Here is a 27,796-nt window from a genome sequence, read left to right as displayed (position 1 = left end):
AGAATTCTTCGTGCATAAATGTTCTCCACGTGTCGCCAAAATGGGCCGACTATGCGCTATTTCCGTATTTCCTCGCTGGTTAGGTTATTACGGATAGTTATTGAGTAGGTCTTCAAATAAAACATTTCACGCAACGGAGAAAAACCCCCTTACACGAGACCGTGAAGGCTCAGCCTTTCCCAAAATTTAGTATGTGTCGCTTTTGTCACAATAGATCACGCTATCACCGTATTTTCTTTCTGTTCGGTCGCATCATTGGTTTGCATATTTCTTCCATAACGTGAGGAGGAGGAAATATGCTCGCTACGGTCGAAAATCATGATCCTGATTCAGATACGCAGGTAGGCGGTATTGCTGCTGATCGGTTGCGTTCAATTATAGAACGAGTTGAACGTCTTGAAGAAGAGCGCAAAGCGCTCGCAGCGGATATCAAGGACGTCTTCACTGAAGCAAAATCAGCCGGGTTTGACGTTAGAACCGTCAAACAGATTATTCGCCTGCGTAAGCAGGAGCCGGCTGAGATTGAAGAACAGGAAACACTTCTCGATATCTATCGGCGTGCTCTCAGTATGTGAGCTTGTCTTTCCATGCCCCGAACTGAGCTGATTAATCCTTAATATAGCAACCTGACCCGTAATACGGCCATCCTGGAGTTAAAGCCCAGGTCAGGAACTGATGCTGCGACACAGATTGTGCCTGAAAACCGCGACTGTACGGCCAATTCTTGTTTTGAACTGAAGGTTTGATTTGTGGACTTTCGGAATCCATCACTCAAGAATCCAGCGGGTGGCAGCAAGTGGAATTTGTTATTCCACGACTCCCTTTCGGTATCGGCCCAGTCCCGGTTTTCTGGGCATAAATGTCTGTTTTTGCACAAATAGTGGTGCTGTTTGTTGTGGAATCAGCCTCAAACATTTATGCCCTTGTGGTTGGTCGCATCTTGATTGTGCATCCTGTCGCATGACGAGCACATTGTGGGTGAGCCAACCAAAGGTCTCGTTTGCATCGGTTTTTCCTATTGAAAGGAAAAGATCGTGCAGTGAGGAATATGTAAGAGGCGATGGATAAGGGCAGCCAATGCGGCCTGGTCCGTCAGTATGACTGAGAGGAAGAATGAGCCATGACATAGTTTCCGCCAAAAACGACTGAGGCCCCGCTTTCGCGAGGCCTGCAGACACAAAAAACATTCCCAAGGGGATGTCGGAAAGAAAAATTAGTTTGGCGACAATTTTTCTCCGACATTTGCCGTAAAATTGCAAGTCTTTTCTTGCCATAGGGGATGTTTGTCCTGCGGGTCAGGAGCGCGACGGGGGTTTTGAACCCATTCGTCGGACAAAAAGAATAATGATAACAGAATGTTATGCCCGTTCTGCGGGTATCAGGAAAATCACGCCTGCCATGGTTGCTGCGCGTACAACAGCTGAGGCCTTACCGCTGCAGGCTGTGGAAATGAGCGACCTTTATCGCTATTTGCGTCAAGGACGGTCGATTCTCGGCCTGACATGCCAGCAGACAGAACTGCTCTGTTATCTGATCGCATTTACCCAACCTGCCGACTGGTCAGGTGAGGACGATGTTCTGCCCGTCTCGACGGCTTCCAATCTGGATATACAGCAACGCTTTGACCTCGGCCGCACCCGCGTCAAAACTCTGTTGCGCGAACTTGCCGAAGCTGGGTGGCTTCTCTACCGGGATAGTCCCAACGGACAGCGATACAGGCGATCAGGGCCATTTGCTCCAAGGGGACAGCAGGCTTACGGTTTTGATCTTTCTCCGCTCGCTCGCCGATTTGAGGATTTGGAACGCGCGGCACAAACGGCACTGTGGCGGCAACAGGAAGGTCGCCGTCTGCATCGCGAAGTCACGATGATTGCCAGGACTATCTATGCCCTTTTCCAGACGGCTGATGAGGCAGGGCTCACGGTAAAAGACAGACAACAGATACTCGCTCGCACCTCTGCATTGGTCGGTCAGCGTGGGACAGATCGCGATCCTCAATGGCTTGACCCGATATGCCAGGAGTTACGCCAGTTGCACGACCAGCTGGAGAGGGACATTTCGTATCTTCAAGAGGTCGAACATCAACCTGAGGAGACCAAAGCTTCTTCTCTTTTATCTGTGAAAAGTGACCCCATGGGGTCACCTGAACGACCCCAATATACTAATACAAATCCATCCACATTAGCTAAAGCTACTGTAAAAGCAGACGGCTTCGCCGAAAATTGCATTGAAGCTACGCGTAGTCGGCCGTCCTCGTCTTCCCGTGTCACAGAACATCAGGCACCACCCCCTTCTGCGGCGGATCCATTGAGGGGCTTCCGGGCCAAGCCGACATTCGTGCTGCATATTGCCCCGATTTTCCGTCAATATTGCAGTTCCGATAAGCCGGCCGAGACACAGATCATTCAGGCAGCGCTCTATGCGTGCGAACAACTGGGAATTTCCAGACATGCCTGGGCTCAGGGGCAAGCTGTATTTGGGGATTATCCGAATGCAGTTGTGATCGCCGCAATTGCAGCACGGACAGATGCAGGAGAAGTCCGTTCACCGGGAGGACTGCTCCGTGCGATGATTTCACGCTATCTGTCGGGTCAACTCGCACTGGATCGTACACTTTACGGGCTGGCGGAGAAATTGAAAAACGGCCCGACAGTTGTGCAGTAACCGCGGATCAGGTGTTTTCAGGCTCAAGCAAAAAAGGTGTTTTTGGTCGCATCATGCTCTGGTTGAGTCGTGATCGTAGGAGATCATACGATGCAGACGATAAGGGAGCTGTTTCCCCCTTCGCTCGGCACAACCGGGAGGACCGAGGGCACCATGCTTGAACCAACACGCTTTCCACGTGTCGAGCGTTATCGAGAGGAATTAGCAAATCTGACGTTTGAGCCAGTTTCTGCGGATATGACGTCTTTCTACAAGGTCCTGATCCGGGACGCGATGTGCGTCATGAGCGAACTTGATAGGCCAGATCGCAATCAGATGGCCGAAATAAGCTCTCTCACAACCCTACTTATTGAGGCGTGTGTGCCGGTGGAAATTTTCATGGATTTTCTTCAACGCCTTCATGAGGAACTGGATGAACCAATCCGTCCTATGGAAGGAGATGAATGATGCCTGTCACGGATCCCTATCTCTACCCTGGCACTGATGTTCTTATGAACAAAAAGGGCTATCAGAATGCAGAACGTCTTCGCATTTTTGAAACAACCCGATATCTAAGCCGTGCGATAACCATGCCCACGGATACCAACTCGACGTCCGCGCTTAAAGATTTGCATCATCATCTCTTTCAGGATGTCTACGACTGGGCTGGTCAATACCGGACCTGCGACCTCGCTGTTGATGGTCGGAAAGGTCTCCATCCCGACCGGATTTCCCAGTCAGTTCAAGGCGCATTCCAAAACCTGAAAGCCAATAATGGTTTGCGGGATCTCTCTTCTGACCGTTTTGCGCGGGGAGCTGCCACCCATATTGCCGCTTTGGATAAAATCCTGCCTTTTCGGCAAGGAAACCAGCAGGTCACCCTGCTTCATCTCTCACACCTTGCTCGGAACGCCGGCCATAATTTTGACCTCAGCCAGCTCGATCACGATCAATGGAACAGAGCCCGCGGCAAAGCGGCAGTCAATGACGAGCGTCTTATGATGCATGCTATCGCAACGTTATTTAAGTCTGGGCGAACAATGACGCCCGACCAGGCGCGTCGGGAAGCTCTGTCGCTCCGTGATCCAGCACGCCAGGAACTGCAATCCGGGATTGATGCGGCCACCAGAACACTGAACGCAGGCCAGGCAGATAGTGCCACGTTGAAAGAACTCAGGGGCTTACGGGGAGAACTGAAAGCTTTGGAAAGCGACACGCAGGTTGGCGCCGTTCTGCGTCATATCGATCAAGCCCAAAAGGCGGGCATTGAAAAGCTGACCGTTCTCCCCGGCCGCGACGGTTCTGCGCGTGACGCCATTTATGCCATCGGGCGGGCTGCCGTGCGTAGTCTTGACTTGCAGGACGATCAACGAGCAGTGCAAGGTATGAGTGCCGAACAGACACGATCACCTGCATCGTGGTTCAATCGGGCCAGCCAGAAACTTTCTGCGCCGGAAGAAACACCCCCTCAGCCAAATAGCCCAAAATCACGTGGCCCGCAGTTTGGCTAGTTCTTACTGAACCTAATCAGGCCGATGGCGTCTGATCACACGTTCTGCGTGATCTATCGCACGCTCCAGTTCCTCATAATTGATGGGAGCAAACGTGGGCGCCGGCTCTACCGGCCGGATGTCTACGTTCTCATCTGGAGGACAGGTTTCCTGACTTTCTTTTTTTCTCGGTCGCCCACGTTTTCTGCCTGGTTGGGGTCTTTTTGGGGGCCTGACGATCTCACGGAGAGGTTCCAGATCTTTCAGGGCGAACAGACGTCGGGCTGCGCGATGTGTGACTTCAACAATCAGCCCCATTTCCAGAAAACGTTCCAGATAGATGTAGGCAGCTTTCAGCGACAGGCCGAGCTCGGCTGAGAGGCGTGTTGCCGAGGCCACTGGATAGGCTGCGAGCAGATCTATGACCTTGTCAGCGCGCGAGGTACGACGTTGGCCACCTGATTTTAATCTGGCCTGACGCCAGCTTTGTTCCAGAGCCCGTGTGCGGTCCTCAACGGCTGCGACCTCCTCAGTCAGACAGTTCAGGAAATAAGGGAGCCATTCTGATGGGCTCCAAGGTGCTTCCGGTACGAAGGATCTGGCTCCAACAAGGGGAAGCGGAAAATGAAGAACATTGGTCAGGCGCCAGTGGCGGATCAAAGCGGCGCGCATCGGGGCACGAGCATGTCCTGCTTCTATCCAGGCATGAAAGGCGTGGGCAGAGCCAAGAAGAGGGCCTAATCTGACACTATGCTTGCTGAGCCAACCTGAAGCCTCTTCTATGGCGTTGCGTTGCGTATCCGTTGGCCTAACCAACCATTGATATTGCTCAAATGCAGCGTGGAGAGCGTCCACAGACGTTCCGCGTTCATAAATATCACATCCAAGTGGCACTGATCTCAAACCTTCCAGTTCCGCCGCCAACCGCCACGGATCTATGAGATGGCCATCGACTGCTGCACAGGCTCTTGCAGCTTCCAGCTGCTCCCGAAACAGGATTGCAGGGAGGAGAGGATGATGATACAGGCGCTGATCAAGTCTGCCGAAAGCCAATGCCGTCTGGGTGAGGCTTTCGTATAACTTTCCGTCAGAAGATTGAACTGAGGCTGTCCGGAACATGCTCAGACGCGGCGGGTTGCATCGTCGTAAACCTCACTGGTATCTCTGCATCCAGTGGCAATAACCAGCACTATGAGTTTCCCGTCATTAACCGGATACACTAGTCGGTATCCCGAAGCCCGAAGTTGATTTTATAGCAGCTTCTCAGGTCACCCGACAGTTCAGCTGATACAACATGAGGATCCCCCAGCCGTTTGGCCAGCGCCTATTTGAACTGGATCTTGATGCTTCCGTCCAGACTATCCCATTCGCGTTTGGCCCTCGGGTCGAAATGGAGCGCGTATCGGGTCACAGATCGTCCAATGAAACCGGAAGAGACGGTTCAGGCGAGGCAAGACGCTCTCGAACGACGGCAAGGAGCTCCAGACCGTCATCCGATACAACAGTGCGCCGGACAGGGAGCTTGCCAGTAGCGACGACATATTCAAAGGTCTGGCGGATGAGATCTGAGGGTGTCACGCCGAGTTCTGACAGACGATCGTATGCAGCTTTCTTCAGACTGTCATCGATGCACAGGTTAATTGAAGCCATGATGTGTCCTCCAACAAACAAATAGACATCATGATCTTCACTGATTTACAAGCTGTTACACAGTGCGATCAAGGTTGGTAATATGAACGCAAGTGGCTTTACGAACAGCATGAGGTTGTTCATGGCTGGCTTTGTTGGGATATCCGGTGCTTAAGGCCCATCTCAGGTCGTTATGCACTATCATGATGATTTCCAGTCATGGTTACTGCACACTGCTTCCTGTCATACATAAGTCGGACCATAGACCCGGAACAATTCACCTTCTTGATACGAGATTTAAAAACGCAAATTATCGACAAAAAACCTTTACCAATCCAGATGGTAAACTGGAAAAGCGTAAGCGCCATAGACAAGCTTGCAGCAAGGCCTTCCCAGATTTTGGCTTGTCGTTGCTCTTAGCTTAGTTTTTGGTCAACGTGCGTGCCATAACGGCCTGGCAATGTGCATCAAGAGCCATATCGTTCGGATTTTTCGGATCGAGCTGGTGTTTGAATACACATTCAGGATGGGCATTTTCATAGGTGAAAAGCGACCACCCCATCAAGAATGTGGCAAATAACCCAACAATCTGTGCTATGGTTATCCATCGCATGACTGCTCTACGTCCGTTTGCGTTTTTGATCGCGTCAATCGAACGCTCATAGTATTGTTGTCGGATAAATGCTTTGACTTCGGTTGTGGCGTGTTTGTCATCCAGTTTTTCTTGTCTCAGAAGATCTATCCAAAAATTTTCAAGTTTGATTTCCGGCTCGTTAAGACCGTAATTGGGCAGCCTGCCTGGCAGGCACTTCCATATTTCAAAGAAGATAAAGGCTCCCATGCCGACTAAGCCAAGGGCTGAGGCCTGTCCGATCCTGTTTGCTACGGGACTGACAAATTGAGCGCCGCTGTGCGAGGCCGTAAAGCTTACCACGCCCGCGATGATAAACCATCCTAGGGCGACACTGGGAGGTAACAACGGCTTTTGCAACGTCTCAAATGTTTGCTCCCGTATCTCCATTAGTTCCTTGAGATATGTGTCGGATAACTCCGCAGCCTTTGGATACTCGGCTACTTTGCTAGTCCAGTCACCTGCACTTTTCGATAAATCCGGCCTGCCTCCAAAAACATGAGTGAGGAGAAAATGGGCTGTCGCCGTCATGACGCGCTTTAACATAAATTGTTGTTTTCCTCTTAATGAAATAAGACTTGCATTGTCCGGCGCTCTTTACATCGTAAGTCTCTACAGAGATCCGCTGGCGTAATTAGGCTTCTGTTCAATCGGCCCGCTGCGGTAGCACGCCTACTGAGACGCGGGGGGCTGGGATGCCAATGCCCTTCGGGATGTCGTCAGGGATTATGTGATCGAACACCTGGGCCCTGAAGATGGCATGCTGGTCATCGATGAGACCATTTTTTTACAGCAGGCCCACGTACCCGATGACGTGGTGTTTGCAACCAAACCAGCGTGAGCCATTGATGATTCTCAAGTGGTGTTATCCATTCGCTGGGTTGCAGTAGACAGGGCGTATGGCGCCGGCATGTCTCTCCGGTCATGCTCGCCTGTGCCATCGTGGCAAGTGTGCAGTATCAGGCAAACTTACTGAAACCAAAAAAAACACAGCACAGAAGACGATAACCTTCGTCAGCTGATCTATTCAGAAAATCAGGAGCCTCATCGTAAAACTTGCATAATGCAAAGTATCCGTTGCTCACATCCTCAGATGGTCAGTCTTCCGACGAACACATCAGGCCGACGCCAAACGATCTCATTCACGCCCTAAAATCCAACTGTAGTGCTAGAAATCAGTTACAAAACGAGGGTCTGGAAAAGGAGTAATTGTTGTATGCATAAAATTGATTTTATCATCTTGAGTAAAAATATCCATAGGTACTCCTAGTTTATCACACATGTTCCAGTCGATTGATGACTCTGCCACAGGTGGAACGTATAACGTAGAATAACTACGAAGTGGGACAGTATGAAGATTTTCCAACGAACAACGAAAAATGCTAGGTGTTTGGAGAGCATTTTGTGCTGCGTGATAGACATATACAATGTGATTTTTCGGATAATCTTTATATAATCGCGTCAACAAAATGTCCAAACTTGTCCTCTTTACCGTTAGATCTGGTATCAGGTTTCCAAGTTCTCCTACTTGCCAAAGTACTAAGGCAGATGTTGCATCTATTATTTTGCCGCGTACAAGAAAATCTGTGCATTCGTAGCTTTGACAGCCAGATCTAGCGGGATCGACACAGAGGTCAGCGAAGAGGCAGTCTTCTGCTGATACTGCAGCAAGCATAGACGCAGTGTGGCCGTTAGTCCGCGCGCGTAGAATTGCTTCATGAGAAGGAAGAACAAAAACACCAGGGTGACCGTAAAAAATAGCGCAAACATTATCGTGGTCTTCCAAAGACGATACAATAAGATTCGCCATCGCATCATATGTCAACAACCTAACCTTATCCGAAGAATACTGTTCAGATAAGTTAACAGTGTTGGGATGCATTTTTGTAATTTGGTGTGAAACGACAGGGTCGTCGACTGCATAAAATACGATATCTGCGCTTTGAACAACAGACCGCGCTTGAAGGCTAAATTGCCCGCTCCCACCGACACCCGTGCCAACTACGTATAGATCGGACATGAATTGTTTCCTGCAAAAGACAAATATTTAAACCATATATGTTTGCGGTTATTCATACGAAAATAAACCGCCAGAGGAATATCCCCTGACGGCCTCTTTGATCATGCGGCGGTTCGGAAAACCGGCGCGAGGATCGAAACTACGATCTTTGCAAGTGGACGTCCGTCCAGGCGCAAATCTTGTTGGAGTTTTTCCTGATTAGTCTCGGCAAGGTACGTCGCATCCGCCCTGCTGAGACCATGGGCCATGGCTGTCGCAATTGGCTCACTTCCGAAACGGCGCGCAAGAGCAACGTCTTCGCTCAAAGCAACAGCGAAATTCTTGATATTGTCCATCACAATAGCCTCCTAGGTTAAGGAATATGGCACCCCGGAATCGTGTGCCATAATTACTCCACCACGGAATCATATTCCTATTAAACAGAAATAAATTTATATTTTATCACAATTATGTCACAATAGAGTCAATCTTGAACATTACTGATGCATTGATGGAGAAAACGATGAATCTAAAACGTGATGATGATCTGCTTCAATCGGAACAAATGATGTTCCCATGGCCGAACAGGAGATAGAAGCAGGGTAGAACAACAAGCGTAAACAGTGTTCCAATTGCGAGGCCGCCCGCAAGAACTAGCCCCATGACGAAGCGCGATGAGGCTCCGGCGCCAGATGCTGCAAGCAACGGTAACACGCCTAGGATCATGGCTGCGGTCGTCATTAATATCGGTCGCAGCCGCATAAGAGCGGCGTGCTCGATAGCCGCTCGCTTGGACATGCCTCGGTCCCGGCTCTCATTGGCAACCTCGACCATGAGAATTCCGTGCTTGCTGATTAGTCCCGCCAGCGTCACGAGACCGATCTCACTGTAAAGATTGATGGATGCACCTTTCATTCCGAGCCAGAGAAGAAGCAACGCGCCTCCTACGGACATGGGCACTGTGACTAGGATGATGAGAGCGTCACGAAAACTGCCAAACTGGGCGGCAAGAGCGAGGAAGATAACGAGAATTCCGAAGCCAAAACTAGGAAGAAAAGAACCCCGTTCCGTCAGGTAATCTCGCAGTGATCCCGTCGTGTCCGTCGCATACCCACCTGGTAGGCGTGAGTTAGCGAAATGAGCAAGCCAGGAGTACGCTTTATCGACGGAGATGCCTGGAGCCGGTACCCCGAAGCGTTGTGGAATTGAGCTGCTGGAAATGAGCAATCTGCTCGGGCACGACCTGATGTGTCAGGTGTGCGATCGACGACAGCGGGATCGGAATCGCCGGTCCGCTTTGCGGATGTGTATAGGCTATCGGATAGTCGAGAATCTGCTCGGCGTTCAGGCGCTGCCCGCGCGTGACGAGCGGCATGACGCGATACGACCGTTGGTCTCGGCTGAAATAATTCACATAACTGCCGCCGAGCAGCCAGTTCAGGCTGTTGCCGACATCCGATACATTCAGACCGAGTTCCGCGAGCTTCGACCGATCCAGGACGAGCGTCGTCTGGGGCTGGTCGATGAGCAGGTCGTTGTCGATATAGGCGAACAGCCCGCTTCGTCGCGCTTCTGTCACTATCTCTTTACTCACGGAGGCCAGTTCGTCAGTGGAACGAGTGCCCTTGATAACAAATTGAATCGGCATCCCTGTCCCACCGGGGAGTGCGGGAAGCTGGAAAACGCCATATTGTAGCCCTGTAATATTGTCGAGCTTGGATTGAAGGGTCTGTTGAATGCTCGTGCTTGACCGACTTCTCTTATGCCAGTCCTGAAGCACAATACCGGCTTGTTGCTCTCGCGGAGCATCCACGATCCAGAAATCCTCCATTTCCGGGATACCTTTGAAAGCATCGAGCACAGGAGGATCGTATTTCTCGACGTAATCGAGTGTTGTCGAGGGGGGGGCCTGCCCCGCAACGACAATGATTCCCTGATCCTCGGCAGGGGCAAGCTCATGGGTCGCACCGCGGTAGAACATCACGGACGCTCCGAGAACCACGCAGGCCAACACGATTCCGGCGGGCCAGAACCGAAGGACGATCCGCAGCACCTTTGCATAGGCGCGGTGCATAAGGCCAAGCGCCAGATCGCTGAACTTCACCCAACGCGGAGCGGTCGCGTCATGTGGCCGCAACAGCGTTGCGCACATCATGGGCGACAACACGAGCGCCAGAACGGCCGAGACCGTGACGCTTGCTGCCAAGGTAAACGCGAACTCTGTGAAGAGTGCGCCGGTTATTCCCTTTTGCAGGCCGATCGGCACGTAGGCCGCAACCAGGACGACCGTCATTGCAACAATGGGCCGCCCCAGTTCACGGGCCGCCTTCAAGGCGGCATCGATTGGTTTCTCGCCTATGGCCAGATGCCGGTTAACGTTTTCAACGACGATGATCGCGTCATCCACCACCAATCCTGTGGCCAGCACAAGAGCGAGCAGGGTCAGGGAATTGATCGAAAATCCCATCAAGCCCATAAGCGCGACAGTTCCAATGAGCGAGAGCGGAATGGTCACAAGCGGGATGAGAACCGAACGGAACGAACCGAGGAAGAGGAAGATCACGCCAGTCACGATTGCTATCGCTTCCAGCAGTGTCAGGATTACCTCGTGCAGGGATGCCCGCACAAAATCCGACAGGTCGAAAATCACCTTTGTCCGGATGTTCGGGGGAAGGTGCGCGGAGATGTGGGAGAGCACGTCATGCAGTCGATCGCAGGTTGCGATCAGGTTTGCCCCGGGGGCGAGGGTAACGCGGATGAACGCGCCGCTCCCGAGCGGATTTGTGATGCGCACTTCCGTCATCTCGGGGCCGTACTCGACTTTCGCGACATCACCCAGCCTTATGAGCGCCGAACCCCGCTGCGCAACGACCAGTTGTCTGAACTGTTCCTCGGTATGCAGGCTGCTGGTGACGGCGAGATCAACCGACGTCATACCGCCTAGCGTCTGTCCGATACCGGTCACATAGTCATTCTGTGCTAACGCGGTCGCCACGTCGTTCGCTGTCAGGCCATATCCGGCAAGACGCTTGGCATCGAACCAGACGCGCAGTGCCATATTGGCCTGCGTCATATCCGTCGCCTGAAGCACGCCAGGGACGGACTGGAGTTGCGGCAGCACCACCCGCGCCGTGTAATCGGCCACCTGTTCAAGACGCAGCGATTTGCTGGAAACCGCGATATACATCGCGGACCCTTCATTGTTCGACATTGTGATGACAGGCTGCTGCGTTCCCGCCGGAAACTTGTTAGCAATGGCGGAAACGTAAGCCTGCACCTGCGCGATTGCCTGCTTAGGATCTTTATTGAGCTTCAGGTGAAGCGTGACGGTGCTTATACTCGTCTGGCTCGAAGAAGAGATGTAGTCCACCCCGTCGGTGGCCGCTACCGCGCCTTCTATGGGCGTCGTGATGAAGCCCGCGACAGTGCCGGCATCCGCACCGTAATACGTAGTCAGAACCTGAATAGTCGCGCTAACCGTTTGCGGGAAGCTTTGAATCGGTAAACCTAGGACCGTCCTCAGTCCTGCGACGAGAAGGAATATGCAGAACACGATCGACAGGACCGGTCGGCGAATGAAGAGATCGGTAACGGACATGGGGGCACTCACTCCTCGGGCGGGGCTGGCGTGGCGCTTGAATCTGGCTCAATCGCGTTATTCTCGTGGATTGGCGCCCCCTCGTAGAGCTTCATCTGGCCGGACGTGACGATCTTCTCGCCCTCCTTGAGTCCCGAGATCACCTCCACCAGATCACCCCGGCTCTGCCCGATCCCGATCCCCTGCTGATGCGCGTGCAAGGCGTTACCTTTGGCGTCGCGGACGGCCAGCCAGATGCTGTTCCCCGATGTGGCGTACTGAACGGCCACGCGCGGCACGACGACGGTCGCCTTCGCGGCTTCATAGCTGGTCGTGACCCGTGCGAACGCACCAGGCACCAGGGCGTGGTCCGGATTGGCGAGTTGGGCCCGCACGAGAACCGTGCGGCTCTGTGTATCCACCTGCGGAGTAATGGCCGTCACGACACCTGCGAACGCCCGACCAGGCCACGCATCGACCTGTACCGACACGGTATTTCCGTTCGCAATATGCGGAGACAGATTCTGGGGCACATAGAAATCGACATAGATCGGGTCCAGGGATTGCAACGTAACAACGGCCGTCCCCGGCACCAGATATTGTCCGGGATCGATCCGGCGGACACCAAGACGGCCCGCAAAAGGCGCACGCAATTCCTTCGTCGCGATGATGCCCTCTTCGGAGCGCATATGCGCCCGGTCCGCCTCCATCGTCAGCCGGTCCCTGTCGACGATCGCCTTGCTGACGGCGTTAACCTGAAACTGCTTCGTATCACGGTTGAAATTGATCTCGTCCAGCGCGGCCTGTGCGCGGTACTGGTCGAGTAGACCGGGCTCGTCGTTCAGTTGCAGCCGTGCCAGCACGGTGCCTTTCTGAACATCCTCCCCCGAATGAAACATGATCTCGGAGACGATACCGGCGGTCTGGAAGGATAAATCCGTTCCCCAACGCGCTCTGAGATTGCCGACGGCTTCGATTTGCGGCTGCCAGTGCCCGATCCCGACTGTGGCAGTCGATACCGATTGCGGCGCTTCCTGCGCCCGTGCGGCGTAACAGCCGTTCATGACAGCGACGAGCATCGCAAACGCGATGGAGCGAAAACGGGAGGTGCGGATCATGATTTGCTCCAAGGCATCAGGGAGTCGAAGACGCCGGGAGGAGGTGGTGGAACGTCTTGGCGGTTCCACCACCCCCCACCGAGGGCGACGAGCAGGGCGCTGGTGTCACTCAGGCGCGCGGCTCTTGCCTGCACAAGAGCAATCGCCGCCTGCTGGTAAATGATTTCGCTACTAAGGACGGTGAGATAGGACACGCCGCCCAGCCGGTACTGTCTCCGTGCCAGATCAAGCGCCCGTGCAGCAGCCTGCTCGGTGAGCAGGTTCGCGGAGAGCTGGCGGCTGTCATTCTGGATTTGCATCAGGGCATTCGCGACGTCCTGGAACGCGCCCACCACCGTGCTTTGCCATTGGGCGGCATAGTCCCGCATCGTGGCGACAGCCGCGCGCTGCTGGTGGAGCAAATTGCCACCTTCGAAGATTGGCATGGTAACTTGCGTCGTCAGCGTTGCCAGTCCGTTGCCGGGGGTCATCAATTGCCCGGCCCGGGCAGCTTGGGAGCCGAGGTCACCCGTCAACGTGAACTGTGGCAGCCGGTTCGCGATTGCCACGCCGACTGCCGCCGTCGCGGCATGAAGATTGCCGTCCGCCTGGCGAATGTCGGGGCGATGCCTGACGAGATCGGATGGGAGCGCGACTGGCACTTCAGTCGGTAACGTGAGATCGGAGAGATCGAATTGCGGCAGCGCAGCATCCGCTGGCAGCGCCCCGAGATAGGCTGCCATCGCGTTGCGCGCTTGTGCGAGACTGTTCTCCATTTGAGGCAGTTCCGCCTCCTGCTGCGCCAGTTGAGCTTCCTGAAGGGCAACGTCCGTGCCGTTCGCTCCTCCCAGTGAGAATTGCTGTTGCAACATCATGAGGTAATCACGTTCTATGGCGATCAGCCGCATCTGTGCTGCGATCTGCCCTCGTAAGGATGCTTCGTTAATCGCGGTCGCGACCACGTTCCCGGTCAGCGTCAGCAGCACGGCCTCGAAATAGGCACGCTGATAATCGGCCTCAGCCTCCTGTTGCTCGATCAGCCGTCTCGTTTTGCCCCAGACATCGAAATTGTAACTTAGCCCTAAATGGGCATCATAATAGCCGTAGCTCATGCTGGTATTCGGCTGGCCACTCGGCGCAAAAGGGAAGTTACCGCGTGTTCTGGCGAAGGTGCCGCCGACTGCTGGCAGCAGGCCGCTATATTGCGCAAGTGTCAATTCCTGCGCGTTGCGAAGCGCCTGCCGGGCAGATTCGAGATTGGGGTTATTTCGGATCGCCAACGCGACCAGACGTGTCAGAGGCTCGGAACGATAGAGCGCCCACCAGTCCCCGGGAATGTCCTGCCCTGGGTTGAGATGCTGGGAGCCTCCGTGGGCGACCGGTGCCGACACCGTGTGTTCCGGCAAGGCAGTTTCCGTATAACGGTTCGGCAGCGCCCGCTCGGGAGTCTTGTAATTTGGTCCCACAGCACAGCCACTCGCGCTCAACACGAGGATGACGCAGCAAGCTACTGCATGATGCGACCAGAGCACACGGAAAGTCTGGAAGCGCGACGCCCGGCTGGCGCTCCCGTATTTCGTTTCCATATCGGAATTATACCTTCATATCTCGGGCGTTCGCGCGACCGCGCGTCATCATCGACCGATCAGGCAAGTTCAGGGAGGAGGCAGCTTAACTCGCTTCGCGCAGGTCGAAGTCGCTGTCCTCATCCGGCACATATTCCAGAAGGTCGCCCGGCTGGCATTGAAGGTACTTGCAGATCGCTTCAAGGGTCGAGAACCGGATACCTTTGACCTTACCGGATTTGATGGAGGAAAGGTTGGGCTCCGTAATGCCGACAGCGCGTGCCAAAACGTTAGACTTCACCTTTCGTTTCACGAGCATCATGTCGAGATGGAGGATGATCGGCATCAGATATAATCCTTCTGTTCTTCTTGAATGCGGTTCCCGATTTGCATGACATACGTCACAGCAAGCAGAATTATTCCTAGAAAAAAAGCATCTATTTGCTGCATATCGTAAGAAATAAGTTCGGGGAACAAACCAAGAAGATACATAATAGGGTGCGTAATCAGACTAATACATGAATAGGCGAGAACTGAATATGAAATATTACGTATCTCACTCGTTGTGGCGAAAGTAAATACTTCTCCTCTAGCATATAGATTGAAGAGTTTGTACAGGAAAAGTAAAATAAGAAGTCCAGGAAGAAAACGCAGTAAGAAGATTGGCGCTCCCACGGTGGTGGTCAATATCGGAAGTTTGTAGGCCGGCACGAAATGTTGACCTGTCATTTCGGTGGTCGGTGTGCCGATAACAGCTAGGAACGAAAGTCGTTGACCTACTGTTCCGGCCACGACATAGGCTGAGTTCCGCAATAGCAACGCCATAGCACCTGTTGCAACCAAGGTGGAACTAATTGCAAGCATCGCAAAGAACACAGCTCGGAGCAGCTTTGCGTAACCGTACAAGCGCCTCTCAGCCTCTCTCGGGGGTGGAGCAAGAAGCGGCTCATCTTCGTCAGGTCTAGTAAAAGGTACAACAGTCATAAAATTACCCCCAAATAGGATATTCGTTATCTTACAGATAAATATGTTATCGTAAAGCAGTAATTTTAATTGTCAGATTGCGTCATTTCCGACCCCAACTTTCTAATGAAAAGCAATTTAGAGCGGTTCCACTGAAATCAGAATTATCTGGTGATATAGAAGACTCATTGTGATTCACCGCTTCCATTGATGGAGGCGTTGATGGCACGAGCATTGAGAGATGATCTTCAGAAGCGGGTTGTGGAAGCTGGGACTGCTGCAGCATCAGCCCGCCCGATAGCAGCGCGGTTCGGTGTCGGGAGTTCGACAGCGATCCTCTGACTGCATCGAGACCGCGAAAGTGGTGAGCGGACGCCGCGTCGCCAGAGCCAGCTGCGCGGATCACGGCTGGACGAGCACTAAGCGATTATTGTCGGCATGATTGAAATATCACGCTTAACAAGATGATAGCGCGTCTGGCAAGCGAATGTAATGTTAAGATCGTGCGCAGCATGCTCTACCGATGAGTGGAAAAGCAGAATATGCTGGTCTATTGAATCGTTTTCCGATTGCTACATCGGATATGCGAAAGATATTATTCTTTAGACACATCGAAAGTTCTGAACGACAAGCCCACGGACGTGGGTGAATGCCTGATCGCTGGTTACCAAAGTCAGATGACACGTCAAAGCATGTGCCGCGATCATTAGATCCAACGAACCAAGGATTTCACCGCGGCGCTCTTGTGCAGCACGTAATTTTCCATAGTGCTCTGCCACCTCAGTGTCCCAAGGAAGTGTAATCAGTCGATCCATGACACTGCGTGTCAAGCGTTGTAATCGGGTCGCCAATGGACGCTTGGCCAGTCCATAGGCAACCTCTGCGGCTGTTATGGCTGAGACACAACACTGTTCGGGATCAAGGGCTTCGACGTGGGAGAGCACTCTATCGTCAGCGCGTATGATATCACTGATTGTATTGGTATCGAACATATAAGCAATCACGGCACGGATCCAGCAAAAGGATCCCGATCTTGTTGCACCTGACCCCGCCCTTCGGGGAAAAGTTCAGCCCCTTTGGCCTGCCGAATGGCAGAGAGTGTCTCACCCCAGCCCACAGGACGCGGTGAGAGAATGACATCTCCTGTGCGTGGATCTCTGCGGATGGTGACCTCTGATGTGTCAAAGCGGTAGGCAGCAGGGAGACGAACGGCCTGGCTGCGACCGGTCATAAAAATTTTGGCTACATCTGACATACTCACCTCCACGCAATATGTATCAATGATATATATCATTGAGCTTCGAACACTTCAACATGAAACGATAATTCTGAACGTAAAATTACTCTATTTTGCATATAACTTCAAACTACGTCTTTTTATGGAAAACAGCCCCCTTTCCCAAATCTACTTGCGTTAATCCCATTTATCGCAAGTAGGTGGGCGCACGGAAAAGGAGGTTTGTGTTGTCGAAATTCCTTAATTAGGTGAATCCCGGCTTCCACGCCGCCAAACCACACCAAAAGTAACCTTAATTAGGTGAAAAAATTCCTTAATTAAGTTACAAGCCAAACGGTGCAGTGACGATCTGTCGGCCCCATGATCTTACTTTCGGATGCAGCCACATCACATAGCTCTCTGGCGTAAGTAGTTCACAGGCAATCTGACATCCTGAAGGATCCCAGAAAACGCGGTCTTCAAGAAACTGGTGGTCGGACAATATTACCGAAGCAAGCACGATAATGCTGGCTGCCAGAGAAACTGGCAGCATGGCCGGTGTATAACGGAACGAGGCTTTCCAGTCCGGCTGCTCCAGCATCCAGCAAAGCGGCGGTTGAGGTTTTGGAAGATGATTGATCGTGATCAGTATCATCAGCGTAAGTTCTTCAACAATTGTCGTCAGACAGCGTTCTCTGCTGACACCACGCCATTGTGCGCGAAGTGTCTGCCCAACAAGGCTGCGACTGAGATCCATGCTCAGAGCTTTCACGCACCGTAACATTGTTCTGTCTGCTGTCAGACCCCAAGGAAGCTGATCATCTGGTGCTCTTCCCCACAAACTAATTTTGTCACCTTTGACAGCGCACAGCGGCTGCATCCGTCCTTTGTCACTGAGAAAAAGACACCCCTTATCTATCTTGTTGCATCGTGGACAGACCTCTTCCAGAAGTCGTCGATGATGCTCGCAGAACACAGTCGCCCCTGTTCGCCACACCCGCCGCTCCCAGGGCTCATCTCCCTTTAGCAGATCTTCCCGTACACACTGCCGACACCATACGGGATGATCTCGAACCCATAGACGTGCTTGTGGCCTAGCACATCGCATCGTCTTGATTGAGCGATGAGATAGACCTGTCATGTCTACAAGGGCACGATCCGCCTGGTTCAGCAGATAACAGTCCAGTTCCCTTGCCCCTCGGAGAGGATATCCGGCATGAACAGCAAGGTGATCGGCACGGAGATCGTAGCGGGCAGCCAGTCTGGCTAGCCACGAGGAAAACACTTCTGCTCTGTGTGGAAACGGAATGATTGGGAGGGATGACGGTGTTCCCTCTTTAGCCAAGGCGAGATTTCCTTCGATGTCCCGCCATCAACACAGGTGCTTCAATACCGTCCCAAACTTCTGCGTGCTCGAAAGCCTGATAATCCAGACGTTCTGCTCCAGAACGAATAGCCATGATGGCGGCACGTTCAATCGCCTTGCATGTGCCGAGAGTAATACCTCCTGTGCGCCCGATCAGCATCTTCATTAACCGTCGGGAGTCGACAGGCGACGGTTCTCGTAACGGCAGGCTCCATACCAACCTTGTCACGAAATGACTGAAGTCCTCACCATTTTCCCATGCAGGAAGTTCCAAATTCATAAAACGGTTTCGTAATTGATCATCAGAAAGCAAAGCGTGCCGGGTTTCCGGTACACCAATCCCCACCAGAGCAACCCGTAACTCGTTCGACAGCCAGCGCAGCAATTGCAGAAACAATCGTTGCTGACGGGCCGTACCCCGCTAAAACAGAATTCATCTCGTCAATAACAATGACTTTAGCCTGCACTTCGGCCAACACACGCAGAACCGTTGACTCGCGTGGGGCTGTTCTCTCGAAGCTGTCGATTGTGGGAACGCCGATTGCTTTGAGCAACTGTGCAAAAAAGCGAGGTCCTGTTGGGTCATGTGGCATTAGCATGACGACTATGGGATGTAGGCGGCATGTCCCGCTATTCCCAACTCTGACAGTGTGGGTGCGTTCGAACTTCCGGACAAGCGTCGTTTTCCCCATGCCACTATGGCCGATCAGAAGCATATTTTCCATACGCTCTGATCGTGGTTGGGCGTAAATCTCATTGAGGCGCCTCATTACGCGGTCAGCATGGGGGTAATCCACCCAACGCTTGGCGCGGATATGGCGGATCCTCTCTTCGCTCCCCAATGCAGCAAGTGGTCTTACGTCTTCTGGAAGATGCAACCATTCTGCAGGGCACATGATTACCAGATCTCCACACCGCTATGAGCGCCTGGTGGCGGCATCGGGATACGGTCTGCATCCTCTTCTGCTTGCCCCAGCAGGAAATGGTTCTGGTGCACTGCCAGCATGTCTGTGGGCCACTTCACGACGAACGACACTCCTGCGTGCCTCACGGCTCTGACCGCGCGCTTCCTCAAGAATAGCGCGTTGTTCCCGAATGGCGGTAAAAATTGAGGTTTCATCTACACTGCGACGCCCCTCATCTTTCAGACGGCGAACCGCCGTACGATGTTCCCACAGAGTAATAGGTTCGCGACGTAAATCTGCGTATGGAACTCTGACATGGTCGCCATCAGGCAGTTCGACATAAACAGAGGAAAGATTACGGGGATCGTATTTCACTCGCAAACGCGTATCGGGACGCCCAAGCAGATGTGCAAGGCCTCCATCTTGGTATTGGATATTGAATAACCGAACACCATCGCGTCGTATCACCCGTGTTTCATAGGGAAGAAAATCAAGAAGAAAGGCCTGGGCATCCAAAGGATATCGGGAAGCAGCTGTTTCGATGCTCGACGTCCATTTTGCTATAGGAGGCTGGCCAAGACCACGATGAATTTCATTATGATACGGACCAAGCACTTCCAGCGCCAATATGCGTTCAAACTCTCGAAATGACAGGCATGCACGTTCTTCGGAGCGATAATCCCCTCTCTCCACAACATTCGAAAATGTGGTGCCTGGTAATGCCTGAATGCGGTGCATCAGCGTGCCCATCAAACGTTCTATGTGTCCACCATAACGTGGAGTGGCGGGCGGTCTATAAGCAATCTGAATGCCGTGTTGCTCACAACCACGCTCGAACGCACGGCTATGGAACTCCGCTCCATTATCGACATGAATGCAACGAGGAAGCCCACACGTTGGCCAACTGTTTTCAATCAGACGCTCCGCACGCCAGGAATCTTTGGGGAGAACCGCCTGTGTAAGGGCAAGCGCGACTGAAGTGGTGCTGGGAGCTTCGAGGGACAGAAGAAACCCCAGAACTATACGCGTATGAATATCCATCACCAGTGTTAGCCAAGGTCGACCGATGCTCGCACGAGTAACATCGTCGACTAGCATGAGATCAACCTTGGTATGGTCAATCTGAACGATATCCAAGGGCCTTTCTGCTTCGAGACCTCCTTGAATCTGGTGGAACGCAGCTTCAGTCGCCGCTTTTCCTTCGCGTTTCCTGATAAGTGTTTTTGAATTGCAAGCCGCAACGCGTGATCGAACAGCTTTCATGGACGGCACATTGAAACCTGATTTTTGGCATTCACACTCTATATATCGATGGACCTGTTTCAGTGTCGGTTTTTCACGTTTAAAATATATCTTCTTTATCACTTCTTCGATTATTTTTTCTATATTTACGGCTAATCGTCTGTTCCCAACACGAGGCCCACGGGGTAATGGGAGCAAACTCGCTGTAGTTTGTTCCTCACGTAATTTTTTCAGAAGGCGGTAAGTGTGCTGAACACTGATACCCAGGTCGCTTGCAACTAATTTGACTGAAAGATGATTTCTTTGATTTTCCTCTAACAATCCACGCAGCAGTGCATGTCGATGGGATGCTCTTGACCAAACATCTTCACTAACAGAAGTGATTAACGGTTTTGTCTGTCGCATCGCATTTCTCGTGTGAAAAGAAACCGAGTAATGTACGGAAGTTACTACGCACTGCTACCACAATTGCCACTATTTTGCGTAGATTTTTTTTCATCAAATTGCAATTCAAATTCAGGATATGAAAGACAAAATAATAACGTTGTATGACCTAATGTAATGTCAGATTACGAGATGTTATTGACGTTTTTTTCTGGGGACAAACCGACCGTCCGGTTTCGGATGGAAACTTGAAAAACCGGACCTTCAAGATCGCGAAATAATCGCAGCCACAATCGCACTCGATTGTAGTTTTTAGTATTTTATTGTGACAAATTAACAGATTATTCTGTTTTTTCTATCAATACCATGCAGAATGCCATGATAAATAATATAGTTCCGGACCCTACTCCATGGCCGATTAGAACTCGTATTTTCTCTTTGCGCTGGATGAAGGCGTCCCGCCCACCTTCCAGAATGCTGGCCACCTGATCCCGTATCACGGGAACATCGATCGAGCCTTGTGCTTCCAGCCCGAGACACCCTTGGTTCTCAGCGGCCGTGAACACACCAATCCACTCAGCATCACCGAACACCGGGATGTTGGCATTGTGTGTCGCGAACAAAAACTGCCGACTAGTCTTTGCCTCCCTCAACTCGGCGACGATCCGATCTGCGATGAAGGCGTTGTCAAGGTTGTCCTCCGGCTGATCCATGAGAAGAGGATCAACGTTCTCAAGCAGTAGCATGTGCAGAATTGCAGTGCACTGCTGACCCGTAGAGAGCTTGTTCAGAGGCCGGAATACCCCATCGGCTTGGCTGTGCGCGACATTCAAAAAGATGTCTACGCGATGCCCCAACTCCAAGGCTTCCAACTCCATGAGCTGAGACGACTGGAGCTTGGTGAGTGCGTCAGCCACCATCTGTGAGACACCCCAATCGAGTTGAATATCGGCAGTCCCTTTCTGGATCGACTGAGCCAGCGACAGCGGGCTGATCGTCTCAGCATCCTCAATGAACGCAAGCCGCTTTTCGCCCACGCCATCTAACTTGCATCCAAGCAGGAACGCCATCAAAGGCATGCGGTAAGCTTCCGGTACGATTTCCACTTTCAGCTTACCCTCAAGTCGCTTGTTTAGCCTCTTCGCGGCTTTCTGCAACGCCTGTATGCGCTGCCCACGCAAATCGGACAGTTCGGCCAACAGGTTTTGCCGTTCTTGACGCAAGGTGTCGCGCTGAGACTCATGCGTCGTCGCCCGCGACTTCATGGGCTTGATGCGCTCGATCTCCTCCATCAACTTCTGGTAGGCAACACCGACCTCCTGCCCGCTCTTTCCAGCAGTGGCGGGTAATGTGCGCAGCGCCTTTTCCAACTCGACATCGTGCGCCTGAATCGCCTGCTGCCATACGGCATGCTGAGTGGTGAACTGTCCTGCCTTGTCATCAAGTAAGGCCTGCATGGCGGTCAGATGGCCGGTGAATCCCTGCTTGAGTTCATCCAGCGTCGTGCGCATGGCAAGCAACTGGGCAGTATCAGGCAAGCCCTCGAGCGCCTCATCATCGATGAAGTCAAGGTCAGGAAAGCTGTTCCGCAAGTCTGTAATCGCGTCGCGAAAGCTCTGTACGCCCTCGGTCGCGGTCTTTGCAATCTCTCGCTCACGCGCGAGCAATGAGGTCTTGGCAAGCTTCTCCTTGACCCCCAGCTCTTCAAAACCGCGAAGCTGCTCCTCCAGCTTGGGCAAGCGCTCAACCTGTGCATTCAGCTCGTCGAGATCGCTCAGGGACTTCGTAAGCTTCTGCTGGTTGTCCTTCAGGCGCCTACGCACGTCGGCACTCTTGGCGTCGTACTCTCCGTTTTGAGGAAGGAAGCGAGCCAGCAACTGCAACCGGCTGGTTTCATCTTGGGCCAGCTCGTAAATCTCGTTCTGACCATAAATATCGATGCCCGGCAGCAAGTCGCGCGGGAGCAGGGTCGAGACGTTGCCATTCACGTCACGCACCATCGGCGGTTCGCTATAACGGCGCGAAATGATGTAATGCTTACCGTTCTGGGAAGAGGACACTACTGTTAGCTCAATCCGACCGGCCGAGCGACCAAGATTTTCCTTGATGATCTCTTGGTGGAGCTTTTGTGCTTGTTTGCCTTTGGGTGGCAGATCCAAGGCGAAGCGCAGGCATTCGAGCAAGGTTGACTTACCCGTTCCACGGCCGCCGATCACCGTGTTGAGATGGTCTGAAAAATCCACCCTGACGCCATCAAGGTAACCACCTACCACCGTCATGCATGCCACCTTACCAATTGGGCTTTGGGCTTGCTGCGAGTTGAGCCGGACACGCGATCCCGGATCGAGGAAGGCCACCTTGAATGCAGCGAAAGTGGGCCTTGTCATCTTGATGAAGCACGTTGCGCTCGGCTGCTCCAAGTCATCAGGCTTGGCAACATCCTTGGCATTGATCGCTGCCATAGGGCGCGCACGCCGGTAGCTGTCGTCCTTATTCAACAACACCTTGCGATAGAAATCCCCCTCGATGCTCGTGAGGTCATCTATCGACCCCGGAATCTGGGCTGCGCGCAGCTTGGGGTGCTTCCATACGTGGTTCAGGCGATTTTTCAGCAGCCCACTGTCCTGCGTGCAATGTGCAGCGTAGATGAACCCGCCCAGTAAATCGACCTCTTCGATCAACTCTTCCGAACTCAGCCGAGAAGGCCGGATGCCATCCGTTGGGTCATGGAGCTTGAGGTTGCCAAGGTAGCGATCAAGCTGCTGCACCGTGGTATCCTCGGGGAAGAGACAAACGTAATGCGTCTTGTCGTTCGATGCGATCTCGAAACCTGGAAACACCACGATCCCATGCGGCTGTAGCACCTGACGTAGAGCATCGACGCTGGTCACGCTGCCGTGGTCAGCCAAACCGACAACCTTGATGCTCAGATCAAGACACTTTTGAAGCAGTGCTTGGTTGTAGCCGTCCTCATCTAGCCCGTGATTGGCTCCCCTGTAAGTGCCGTTGTAACCGACAGGATTGACCTGCAGAGCACAGCGCCAAAATCTCGCGTAGGTGTACCCAATGCGCTGGTCCATTGGTCGATACCCACCTTCCAGACAGAAAAATGTCCAGCAAAGCATGTTTGCTGGACGTTAAAAAGTTGACAACGATTTTAACAGACGGACAGCACTTTGGACAGGCCAAACCACCCCTTGCAAAGACTGTCCAGCAAATCACCGTTTAATGGGCATTCGAAGGTCGTTTCCAGAATGTCTGCTATTGGGAACATTTTCAACAAACCGCAATGATTGGCATCAAGGCGTAAGCAAACCCATACGTTGATAAAATACCATCGCAATTTGTAACCTAATTAAGGGCTTTTTTCGCATAATTAAGGGAGATTCGCATAATTAAGGGAATTAATAACGTGCTGAAATTTCAGAATATTGACTAACATAATTAAGGAATTTCGACATGTGTCGAAAACCAGAAGATCATGATAATCCGCAGCTGACTGCCTTTTTTGTCGCCGTAAAAACCACTTAATCGCGATAATAATGCAGAAGATAGTGATAGATTTGCAGGCCGCGTTGAAACGTCGGAAACCATGCAAACAGACACAGACCTTCCGCTTTCGACCCGAAACCGGTCGTTCGTGTTAAGCGGATCAGTCCAATTTCAGCGTCTCCAGCAGGCCGTCCTGAGACGGTGCTTTGCCTCGACAGGTTCAAGTGTGTTATTCTGATAGACAAAGTATTGCTGAACCTTCCCGGGCAGGAACGGTAGATGTTCCTTGGAAATCCTATTTTGCGGGGCGCGGTGACAGAATGTATTCTATGCTTATGACTTTCGACACCATTGTGACAGAGCAGTATCCGCCCAAGCGTAGCCGCCTTGCTGGCTGGTACGAACGTGCGGATTTGGTTGACTCATTCGCGGTACGACTACCTTCTGGCGCAAACACCAACATCCGTTCGATCGGACAGGCCATCCTTGGTCAACCTGCCCCGTGGTTTGAGGCATTGTTGGCGACCCGCGATACCATTGTGCGCCTATTCGGATTGCAAACCTCTGCTGAACTTCGTGGTAAGAACAGCGAGAAAGATAGGATAGACTTTTTCCCCATCCTCTCGGCTGATGATAACGAACTGATTTTAGGCGAAGACGATAGGCACCTGAACTTCCGTATTTCATTGATGATTGAGAGGCAGGGAAGTGGTCCCGCAATCGTTTTCGCGACAACAGCCGTCCGGTGCAACAATCAACTTGGACGCTTATATCTTGCTGCAATCAAGCCCTTCCATCGGCTTGTGGTCCGCTCTCATCTTCAACGCGCCGCCAAAGCCGGGTTTGCGATAACTTCCATGGTGTAAGATGCAGTTCATATTGCGCGTTTCTAGCAGTTGTACGCGAAGGAAGCCTATCAGGCGCTGCCCGCATGCTCGCGACGACACAACCCACTATGGGCCGCCAAATTGCGGCGCTTGAGGCATCGCTCGGAGTCAAGCTTTTTACGCGCTCGATTAACGGCCTGTCTCCGACAGAAGCAGGTTTGCGGTTGATGCCCTCTGCCGAGGCAATGGCTGCGGCCGCTGAAACGGCATGGCGCTTGGCTTCCGGTAATGCCGATGAAGCGCGAGGAACCGTACGCATCACTGCAAGCGAAGTGATCGGAGGCGAAGTTCTTCCTCCGATCCTTGTCGGCTTCCATGCGCTCTACCCTCAAATCTCGGTAGAACTGGTCCTGTCAAATCGTAATGAGGATTTATTGCGCGGTGATGCAGATGTCGCAGTCCGGATGGTCCGGCCCAGCCAAGCCGCTCTGATGGCTAGACGGATAGGAAATATTGACGCAGGACTCTACGCTCAGCAGCATTATCTGAGATCCCATCCGATGCCGCTGTGTCTCCACGATCTACGTCAACATGCATTGATTGGATATGACCGAAATCCAGCCCAGTCTCGAATGATAGAAATGATGGGAGTACCGCTTACCCGCGAAATGTTTGCATTCCGCTCGGATAGTGATCTCGCGCAGCTGGCAGCATTACGTGCGGGGTTCGGTATTGGTGCAAGCTTACCACAAGATAGAGTTCCTAGCGTCAGAGACTGGCGTCGGTTATCATCGGCTTGGCGGTCAGCCATTGAAATGCAACTTCACAATCTTACAATCTTACAATCTTACAATATTACGCGACCACTTTGAAAGTTGCATCGGCTGTGGCTGTCTTTCTCTTACCGACTGCCCCTTGAGAAATCCTAACGATGTCAAAGGAGTTTCTTAGCTTTCAGAAGATGTTCTTTGAACAAGACAAGGCCCCTTTATAGCCATGACACGACCAGTTTATGACCGCTATGAGGAGGCAAATTATTGGCATTCATGGCGGATAAGAGGGCGGATATAACTGCGGCTCGGGTAGCTTATCGCAAACCGGACTTGAATGGTATAGTTCGCTCTTACCACTTGGGACAGCAAGCAGTCTATCAGCTTTCGATTTTGCTCCCGCACTTCGTAATTGCCTACAGTAATCGTCAGGCTGTATCGCAATGTCCGCGATCAGTTCCAAAGCAATAGTGTGTTCCAAGCTACGGGAAATCCAGATTGCTCAGCTACAAATGGTGACTTCGTCGGGAACGTCAGGAAATAAGCTTTCAGAAGGTTTGACCACTCGGTCGCGAACGCTGGATCAATCGTGCGAAGCAGGTATTGCATCACTGCAGCTACAGCGTAGAGCTTAGTCTGTGCGAAACTGTCAGTAGCCAGATGATCCAACATTGGATCTTCACCCAGTTTCGGTGGCATGGGCTGGTCCGCTGGTGAGCGATTCCAGAGCCTCGAATAGTGTGCACAAATATTGCGAATATGATTTATCGCTCGTAACCAACTTGGGATCACAAGCTTACGCGACATTCCCAGCTGCGTGCCGAGCGCATATAGGTCAGAAATTGTCATCCCGCTGACCAACCGGGACATCATGCCGAAATCCCAGACTTCGATACTCACCCATAGTGGAAAAGGTAGCCCATATTTGCTACGCATATGGACTGCGAATTGCTCCTTTGAACGAGCTTCATGCTCATCGACCCGATTAACCCACGTTGTGTAAGGCGGCACGCCTGTCGTCGGGTCCGGGGTTGATGAAAACTTTGGATAGAGGTTCTTTGGATCGCGGTGGGCCATAGCGCCGTGCTGACCCAGTAAAAGAGCGACGCGCACTCGTAAACCGATCTCGATACGTTCGACAGCACGCAGGAAAAGCGCTCGCAAGCCTTCATCGAATTTCGCAAGCTTAATGGCTTGCGTTAACGTGCTGCCCTGTTGGAAATCGTCCTCATAGACGGTACCGCCAGGAGCTCCGGGTACGATCTTCCATTTACGCATCGGATGCCAATAGCCGCTCAGCCTATAGTATCCGAACTGTGTGAGGAGAGTCTCTGCATGCGAGACCGAGCCTACATCCATGCCACGAGCTTGCAGCAATAAGACTTGATCATGAACGGATAGGAAGGGTTTATTGTAAGACATGCAAAAGGTTAATGTCACGAACATAAAAAAAAACCGACCCGCTCACACCGATTAAGGTGCCGGGGCCGGCCGTGTTAAGACTTGGATAATCGACGGTTGCCTGAAAGTCAATGATTTTATCACTGAGGTCACACGGTCGCTTTCTAGCGGATCATAGTGGCCGTAATCGCCGGAACCTACGCCAATTTTAATATCGTACGGCGAGTGGATAGGAGATTTTGGTCGCTCGGGCGAACTTTCGAGCGACTAAATTTGATACGATAGCTAATCTGTAAATAACGATATCAATGACGTTGAAGACCATCGTTTCGCCTGTGTCGCCTATCTTTCCCCGTGTCTCCGGAACACTGAGCGATGGCAGAACGCCGGTAGGGTAAAGTGGTATCGTTATGCTAGGGCTTGGAGCCGGGGAAGCAGCGCAGATAAACAGACTGAACACGGTGAGGAGCATCACCGTGTTCAGATACTTCATTGCAGAGGGCGCGGATGCGGTTATCGTTTCTTAAGGACTTGCAAGGCTCGGAATCACTGTTGATCAAAAATTGCATTTCAGGTTTGGCATTGATATCCGTTGATCG

General features: G+C 52.3%; 4 protein-coding genes across 4 annotated transcripts; 1 reads left to right on the top strand and 3 right to left on the bottom strand.

Annotated features, from left to right (window-relative positions):
* The first annotated feature begins 1,398 nt into the window (after nt 1–1,398).
* On the top strand, nt 1,399–2,572 carry LOC121466829 (putative replication protein C). Its single transcript, XM_041707349.1, has 2 exons — nt 1,399–1,923; nt 2,519–2,572. Exons 1-2 carry the CDS (start codon nt 1,399–1,401, stop codon nt 2,570–2,572), a joined length of 579 nt encoding a protein of 192 aa, XP_041563283.1.
* Nucleotides 2,573–8,944: 6,372 nt separating this feature from the next.
* On the bottom strand, nt 8,945–11,990 carry LOC121466828 (uncharacterized transporter HI_0895-like). The gene is made up of 2 exons (XM_041707348.1): nt 9,581–11,990; nt 8,945–9,507 (listed from the first exon to the last, which is right to left on the bottom strand). The coding sequence occupies exons 1-2, from the start codon at nt 11,988–11,990 to the stop codon at nt 8,945–8,947; spliced, it is 2,973 nt and encodes a 990-aa protein (XP_041563282.1).
* An 8-nt stretch (nt 11,991–11,998) lies between these two features.
* LOC121466827 (multidrug resistance protein MdtA-like) lies at nt 11,999–13,033 on the bottom strand. The gene has a single exon (XM_041707345.1). The coding sequence runs from the start codon at nt 13,031–13,033 to the stop codon at nt 11,999–12,001; it is 1,035 nt and encodes a 344-aa protein (XP_041563279.1).
* A 50-nt stretch (nt 13,034–13,083) lies between these two features.
* LOC121466826 (outer membrane protein OprM-like) lies at nt 13,084–14,652 on the bottom strand. Its single transcript, XM_041707344.1, has one exon. It carries the CDS (start codon nt 14,650–14,652, stop codon nt 13,084–13,086), a length of 1,569 nt encoding a protein of 522 aa, XP_041563278.1.
* Nucleotides 14,653–27,796: the final 13,144 nt, after the last annotated feature.

The sequence above is a fragment of the Drosophila elegans genome, unplaced genomic scaffold, assembly GCF_018152505.1.
Source record: "Drosophila elegans isolate 14027-0461.03 unplaced genomic scaffold, ASM1815250v1 contig_183, whole genome shotgun sequence".
NCBI lineage: Eukaryota > Metazoa > Arthropoda > Insecta > Diptera > Drosophilidae > Drosophila > Drosophila elegans.
The sequence above is the reverse complement of the archived record's forward strand: the minus strand, read 5'-3'. Positions and strand labels throughout refer to the sequence as shown.

Coding starts and splice junctions, on each gene's coding strand:
- LOC121466829 (XM_041707349.1), top strand. CDS start 1,399: ATGGTTGCTGCGCGTACAACAGCTGAGGCCTTACCGCTGCAGGCTGTG. Junction 1,924..2,518: donor CTGATGAGGCAGGGCTCACG/GTAAAAGACAGA, acceptor CCGCAATTGCAG/CACGGACAGATGCAGGAGAA.
- LOC121466828 (XM_041707348.1), bottom strand. CDS start 11,990: ATGTCCGTTACCGATCTCTTCATTCGCCGACCGGTCCTGTCGATCGTG. Junction 9,508..9,580: donor CAATTCCACAACGCTTCGGG/GTACCGGCTCCA, acceptor CACGCCTACCAG/GTGGGTATGCGACGGACACG.
- LOC121466827 (XM_041707345.1), bottom strand. CDS start 13,033: ATGAACGGCTGTTACGCCGCACGGGCGCAGGAAGCGCCGCAATCGGTA.
- LOC121466826 (XM_041707344.1), bottom strand. CDS start 14,652: ATGGAAACGAAATACGGGAGCGCCAGCCGGGCGTCGCGCTTCCAGACT.